The sequence below is a fragment of the Lissotriton vulgaris genome, chromosome 6 (assembly GCF_964263255.1).
Source record: "Lissotriton vulgaris chromosome 6, aLisVul1.2, whole genome shotgun sequence".
Taxonomy (NCBI): Eukaryota; Metazoa; Chordata; class Amphibia; order Caudata; family Salamandridae; genus Lissotriton; species Lissotriton vulgaris.
Window position 1 is genome coordinate 135,682,630 of NC_141694.1, and position 8,204 is coordinate 135,690,833.

The window sequence follows — 8,204 nt, forward strand, 5'->3', positions numbered from 1 at the left end:
GCGGTGCTTCGAAATCTCTTCCCGCCTCCTTTCATAAAAGGTTTTTTCTTGTGTATATGCAATGTTGCCTGTATATATCTATGCGATGCAACTTTCTTCATTGCCTTTTATGATTATTATTGTGGCGTACTGCTTTCTACTCTTATTCAAGCATGTTAATCTATAAAAAAACACCCCTAATACTGGATAAGAACAGAAGTTACTTATGTGTAAACTGTGGTTCTCCAGTATTGGTGTCATTCTTAGATTTACATGCGACCCACCCTTTCCTCCCCTCAGAGGCTCTCTTCTCCTCATGCACTCTTGGTCACTCCTGTGCTACGAAAACCTGAGGGCTTGAGCTTCTGAGGAGAAGGTTCTAGAGGGTGCTACAGCTGATTGGCTGGAAAGTGGACTATTATAATGACTTGGATATGTTACTAAAGTGAGCTCTCCCTCTATGCTTTCTATGGGCCTATTTTGTTCTATGGTACTTTAAGACTTTATTTTTTGAAAGGAATAGACATATTATGGAATTTTATTTTATGTATTTATATGTATATATTTATGTATATATGATTCTTACTACTATGTTATGTACTGTGGGACTCCTACTTCGACGACGGGGAATTATTCAAGCATGTGAATCTATGAAAGCACCAATATTGGAGAACAACAGTTTACTAATGCAATGTACTACTAATGGTAAATGATCATGCACCAGTTCTAAAGTAGCATCATATGCGGTCTAAATGTGGTTCTTAAGCAAGCCTTGGGTTGTGATGGCAGTTTACTTCAGAATGTTTTTATCCAAGTCCTTTTTGTGCAAGTTTTACAGGCCATTTAGTAGATATTTGGTATCAAAAGAACAGGCTGCCCAGTTAGGTTAGAGAATAATTATAAATGGTTTCCACAAAAGGATAACAGCAACCTGCCCTCATTCTTCCCCCAGATGCACTGTGGTACGTGTAGCACGGTATCAGCCTCCTGCTACATGTTGGTCTTCTGCTCCAGACTTCAGCATCAGTCATACAGCTTGCAGCGGGCCCTCTGTCTATCTGGGCCTGACTTTCTCATGTGTCAGGCTTCACAATGTACTCCTAAGGACCCTCTGCCTACTCCTTATGCCCTTCCAGCTGGTGTTATCTTTGCAAATGAGAGGGCAGGGTGCTCCCCCCCCCCCTCCCCTACTCACGGACACCTTCTCCACAACCCCTGACCTTAGTTGCACAGTGCACCAGTAGGCCACATTCTCTTGCCTTGTTTTAGCTTCTGGCGTAAAAGCAAATTGGTAATAGGGGGCGACTTCAATGCCACAGTGGATGCTGCCATAGATCAACGGCCCCCCATGGATCAAAGTGGGATCAACTGCCGGTTTTCAGAATTCCTTGACGCCTTTGGTCTCGTGGATGCTTGGCGTTCATGATTTCCACAGGAGCGACAATACTCCTTCCGCTAGGGGTGCACGACAGTGTATGAAGAATAGATTATATTTTCGCATTAGCGACGGGCCTAGAGAGGATACTGGAAGTATATAGTTTGCCCAGGGGTATTTCCGATTACTCCCCTGTCCTACTCAAATTCACATCTCCTATCCTGGGGCGAGGACGCATCTTTCCGGTCTACCCAGGGTTCATAAAAAAAACTAAGATATGGAAGGGTCTACTCACAACCATGAAACAGTACTTTGAGAAAAACGAACACTCAAGTCACATCCCCAACGCCTCTGTGGGAGGCTTACAAGATGGTACTGCGGGGTCAAGCAATCTCACTGATCACCTGCCATAAACCGGAACAATTAAATCACTAAGACTCTTGAGAGGGAGGTGGGCCACGCGGAAGTGGATCACGCATCAGGCAGCAATTACACCACGACACATAAACTGGACTTGGCCAAGAAGAAATACAGGGACTACCTGTGGGAAGAGGCGAAGATTAGGCACACAGTTTACGAGGTTTGAGTTGAGGCGGGCAACCTCATAGCCTGGTTAGATAAATGGGAGAATGCTAATCGTTGGGTGACACCATTGAGACTAGACAAATGAGCTAGCGCAACAGATCCACAGCAGATAGTAGATGCGTTAGCGCTCCAGATAGTTGATGCGTTAGCGCTCCACTATGAGACAGTGTACACACTTACCGTCACAGTCACGATAGACGACAATCTCTCATTTCTCAAAGACATTCAGATGCCTACACTTGACCCTAGTGAACAGCAGGAAATAGAAGTGGATTTGACGGCAGAGGAACTGACACTAGCAATCGGCGCAGTGCACACTGGGACGGCTGTGGGTCCCAATGGGATACCTTTAGAAATGTATTAAAGCTGGAAGTCACCTAGCGCCACACCTGCTAGGAATGTATACAGACCGTTTAGGAAAGGAGGAGGGGTGGGGGGGGACGTCCCAGGGATCAACGTTTAGCAAGAATAGTGGCAATACATAAACATGGGAAACCAGCGCAGGACTGTACATCTTACTGGCCGATTTCATTGCTAAACGCAGAAGCCAAAATATTGGCTAAGACGCTGGCCACTAGACTACTACCATATCTCACAAAATTGGTGCACCCGGATCAATCAACGTTCATGCCAGGTCTTAACACTGCACTTGCCATGGCGCCATGCAGCCGCCTAATGTTAAGTATACCACTCATAGAGGAAGACGTCATCCTCTCTCTGGGTGCACGCATGGCATTAGATTTAGTCGAATGGCCTTTTCTTTTTGCAGTCCTCGATACCTGGGGTTTGGTCACCGGTTTTGTGCGTGGATCCAACTACTCTACACGAAACCCTTGGCGCATGTAGTGGTGAATGACCACATCTCGGCGGGCTTCCCCTTGGGCAGGGAGACTAGACAAGGCTGCCCCTTGTCACCACTCTTGTTTACGCTGGTGCTCGAGCCATTGGAGGCTTTGATAAGACCGGATCCAGTCATTCGAGGGCTCAAGTAGGCGGAGGGATGGGAAGACCGCATTTCCTTCTATGCGGTTGATGTGTTATTGTACATGGTATCCCCGCACACTCCATTAATTGCCTTCTAGACATTTGCGCTGGGCGTGATACAGTTTCAGGATATACTATTAACTGGGCGAAATCACTGCTGTATGTGCTTAAGGGTCCTCCTCTGCAACTACCTAGAAACTGTGAGATACAGATTGCAGAAAGTGGGTTTAAATATCTATGGTTATATATAACCTTACACCCTGAGCAGTTTACTGAAAAACCTCCTGGAACCCTTGGGTAGGTTCCGACAGGATGTGAAGCACTGGCGTTCCCTGCCACTGACGCTGCAGGGAAGAGTGGCCCTCTTCAAAATGAAGGCGCTCCCTAGGTTCCTATATGCCCTGCACAATACCCCTTTTACGGTTCCACCCCAACTATTTTAAAGCCATTGAAACCGAAGTTAGCAATCTACTTTGGGATGGGAAGCCCTCCCGTATAGCAATGAATACATTAGTAAAGAGCTGGTACGATGGGTGAATCGCCCTTCCAGACATAAAAGTATACTATCGGGCATCACAGCGCACTGTGATAAACCAATGACTCCATGCTCCACAAGAGGAACCGGCATTCCGTATGGACAGGTATGTTCTTGGTGGAGGGGGGGCGTCATGGGGGCGCTTTATAATAAACATCGGGGACCTAACCTTATAGGGTCAGTGGCACACACCATACGAATATGGTTCACTACACTCCGCATGCTTGGCTGGGAAGGGGGTAATTACACAAGCTACACTGCTGTGGGAAACCCGACACTTAGGCAAATTACGCAACACCAAGGGATTTAAACAATGGGACCTAATTGGTATCTCCCGGGATAGGGATTTGTCGGAGGGGTAAGATCATTCAACTCACCCAGCTCCAGGAAACATATGGGATGGCATAGACGGATACTTTCCGTTACATGCAGATTAGCCACGCGCTCACGAAACTCATCCCGCCGGGAACTGAGCTCCCAGAGGCCTCACCAGTAGAGGATGGGTTATTAACGGACCACCTGAGGGAAGAAAAGCGGTTTCTCAAACATACCACAAAATTATAAATAACCAACCGGACCCCACAAAAACCCTCTGGGACAGATGGCAGACCGACATAGGGGAACTGGACGAGACCGACTGGCAGGAAGCACCTTCGTTTAGAGAGAGGTAGCAATTCCCTCTAAATTGAAGTTAGTGCAACTTATAACTCTCCATTCAATCTACTATACGTGAATGACTGCACCGCATGGGACGCGCTGACACACCATTCTGTCTGCAGCAGTGTGGGGGGCTGAGTACCTTTTACCACATACTGTGGGATTGCCCGGAGATCAAACCATATTGGGAAGCAGTCATGCGCACCATTTCGCAGGTGGGCGGAGCTACTGTTGAACCGGAACCCAAGCGATGTCTTCTAAGTATCTGGGAGCCGACAGACCTCAATCAAATGACCCAAAATTGGGCGACGTTGGGCATGACGATAGCAAAACGGAACATAGCCCAACACCGGGGAGCGAGACTAATTCCCACATAACCATCAGTGGTGCTGTGGTATGGACGGTGAAATGATAGCAGAGAAAGTGGTATATATGCACAGGGGGTACCGCAAGAAATGGACACGGGTATGGGAAAAGTGAATGCCTTCAGAAGCAACATTTGTGATCCGCCTATGGTTGAGTCAGTGTCTGATGTCGGTTGAATAGTTGTACAGACCGGGGGTCTCCGCCAATTCACATCGCAGTGTCACTATGAATGTGGGGGGGGAAACTGTGCTGAAGAACATGTAGATGTATTCAATGTGTATAAGAATAATCGTTATCACATGCGTTATTTCTATACCACAGTATGCAGTGATATGTACCAATTAATGGAGAATGTTAATGAAAACGTTTAAAGCAAAGAAAATTCCCTCCAATTCGGAAACTCTGACCTTCCTGGTGAAGTGATTTTTATTAAAATTGGTGTTGCCACATTCCTTTTGCATCTGTACATAAAGCTTCCTTCCATCATTTTTCATTTAAGACCGCTTTTCTGGTCATCATTGCTGCTGTGCGTGGGGTTAGTTAGATACAAGCCCTTTCAATACAGCAGCCTCACACGGTATTTCATCCTGTCAAAATTAGGAACGTTTGAAATACCCTTCAGTTGTCAAATATGGCCATATAATGGTGGAAGTGGTAGTAACCACAAAGGGTACAATTTCCCAATACATAGTATCTTGCGTAGTTTTGTTACCAGTTGGCTAACCTGTCATTGCCAAGTAAACCTAAAGCACATTCACCATGAGGTGAGGCAGTTTCAACTGCCTACTTAATGTCCCCGTTTCAGAAATTTGCAAGGCTGCAACATGAAAGTCTGTTCATACTTTCACAAGTCCCTAATGCCTACACTTAGGTTCCAGAAAAGATTAGATAGTTGGCTAGGCTACCCTGAACAAAAACTGTGTAATATAGAGAAAACATGCAGGTTTTCACTGGATCAGTTATTATAAGCATTTTCTATTTTTTCTTCATTGAGTTCAGAACTCTTCTCCTCCCTGGCTTGAAGCTACCATGAAGAAAGCCCTAAGAATTTGGATGAAACCCTAGGATCCTCCGTAAGATCCCATCAAAAGAACAGGTGCTCTAAAGTAACTCCCACTAGAAAGCAAGATAGTAGTGGAAGGTACCTACTACCTAAATGAGTAGCATCCACTGTCCGCCTATCTGGCTGGTTTTCCCTTTATTTCGTACATGTTTTTTCAGGTTATGGTAGAAGAATGATTGTACTGCAGCAAGGCTATTTTATGTCCCATGTTTGCTAAATTATTCCTTATTGTAAAGTAATGAATAATCTGAAATTTGGTAACCCCCGCCTTAAGATATTGAATGTTTAATCTACTAGCAACAAGTGAACATTTCAACTAATGTTAAGTAAATCGATTGGATGCTATCCGAACATGGAAAACAATCGAGAAGTAGAGAGAGGTTCCGGCTGGGCACCTTACAAAATGTACTTTCTAACAAATACGTAACTTTGTTATATTTCAATGAATTGAACTTGTGTTCACGTTACGCAGTAATGATGATGCTTAGGTCGCCGAAGTGCTTGCGCTGCAGCAAGGAACCTTCACCACGTTTCAGACCAGGAACTTACATTTATGGATAGATAGTTTTCTAGATAGAATTTCTGCTCGATAGTTGAATGGAAGTCACCTCTTGGCTGTACGCAACATGAGTGCTTTACACGAAAAGATGGTAGTTATGAGAACGCAGTCGTTTTTTGTTTTTATTTTTTTTAAATCAAGTAGTATATGATTGTCATTCATTCATTTAGTTTCAAATACCCCTGAACTATGTGGTCACTTTAAAGGCTAGATGTAAGAAGAGTGTTTAGATTACTATCTAGAAAGGACAGTGTCAGCAAAACAGAACCACTTTTATTCGCCATTAACATTGGTTTAGCTGCTTTAAAACAATTGACATTCAATTGTTTCATGTATCCACACTCGGGGGTGGGGGGAGGAGGGGCTACTGAGAGCAACCAGCAGCCCAAGGCATTGTGGGCAAAGGAGGGACTTCTTCATTTAAAGCGACGGTGTTAACGTTTTAGCTTCACTGGGTTGCTGCTCATATCCACTCCATTTCCTTCAAGCTATTTTAAATAGCTTTGTCCTAGTGACTTTTTACGTTTGAACTGACTTGTTGTTTTACTGAGAAACGCTTTTTTGGTGTCCATATATAAATCCTGGAGATAGGTCGGTAACATTCATTTACTTTTTTTAATGTTTCTATTTTTTTATTCAGAATACCAGTATTGCATGATGTGAAATGTTTGGGTTTCGGATATTGTAGTTTGATTTCAATTAATAGTTCCTTGAGGGAGAAAAAGATTACCCGTATGTAACAGTATTTTATGGATGGAGTTTATTTTCAGGTTGAATGGTTGATTGATTGAATAGCAGAAGGAAAAACGAGGTGAGGTAGCACAAAATTGCCAGCTTCAAAAATTGGACTAAGATTATTTGATCTCACTTACGTTGTCTGTCAGGCTCACAAACGTCTTGGGCTCAGTTATCATATACAGGGTATTCTCATCGTAGCTCTCGCTTGATTTAAAGTCTTTTTATGTTTCTCTTTAATAACAGTCGTTGGAGTGTACATACTCCTGTCTTTATTGACAAAATTCCCGAGGTCCAGACAAGGCAGTTCTGAGGAACTTAACTGACGGGTAGCTGTGTAAACTGTTGCATGCTGGTATTTATTATCTATAAATTACACAAGACTGATCTTCATGTACACTGGTACATGCTTATATTTATACCAAGCAGTAAACAGAAACTTGCTTTATTAAAGTTTGCCACGGTTTTGGATTATATGTAGCGAAACTTACCACAAATGCATTATTAATCTTAATATTATGGTATAAATCGCAATTGTAAATTTGTTTACTCTTTTTTCCAGTGTTTACAGTATAAAACCGACCAAGCGCAGGACGTCAAGAAGATTGAGAAGTTTCACAGTCAGCTGATGCGGCTTATGGTAGCCAAGGAGTCCCGCAATGTTGCCATGGAAACAGACTGACTTTAAACTAATAAATATGCCAATTATTTGAAGTTTCCTCAGAGGAAAATAACGTTTGGAATTTAAAAAAGTAATGGGACAGAAGATGGTGTATATAACTAAGTGGACTACGGAAGCTGATGAGTACCAATAGTTTCCTCAGACGCCACTTCTAAAAGCTGTGCTTCATTTGAAAGCTTCTATTTATTTTCTGAAATGTCATTTAAAATTAGGAAAGAGACCTCTATGAAAAGATGTCGGATTCCTTCACGGTAAACATTTTTTTAACTGATTGAATGGATTTTTCTTATGGAGTAATTACGAAGTAAGAAGCGAAGAGTCTGAATTATTTGTAACATTTTCCCTTGGATTTCAGGGTTCATTTTCGTGTTTTTGTTTCAATTAAATGACCTAAATTCCTAAAGTGAGTCTCCTTTGCTCATTTCCAGTGCTTGTCCACCGCCAGGACTGCTTCAGGTCATGCAGTGGCACTGGAGAGTAACTGGTGTTTTTTTTAAATTTAAATATACATAAGCAAGCAGATCAATCCATTTTCTTAAATGTGTATTCAATAGATGTGACAGTGCAGTCTCGCCAAAGGTTTTACTTTTTAAGAATAGACTTTCATGGCATGGTGTGCCCATTTTGAACATTTATTTGCTGGTTTTAAGGACTCTTAAACAGTACCACAACAAATATAGTTCA

General features: G+C 43.0%; 1 protein-coding gene across 1 annotated transcript in view; it reads left to right on the forward strand.

The window, feature by feature from the left end:
* The window catches only part of SRP9 (signal recognition particle 9), a 52,694-nt gene extending 44,771 nt beyond the window's left edge, over positions 1-7,923 (forward strand). Inside the window, exon 3 of the mRNA XM_086926162.1 lies at positions 7,401-7,923. Coding sequence (XP_086782288.1) covers positions 7,401-7,520 — 120 coding nt within the window. The 3' untranslated portion in view covers positions 7,521-7,923. The remainder of the gene's footprint in view (positions 1-7,400) is intronic.
* The last annotated feature ends 281 nt before the right edge of the window (positions 7,924-8,204 follow it).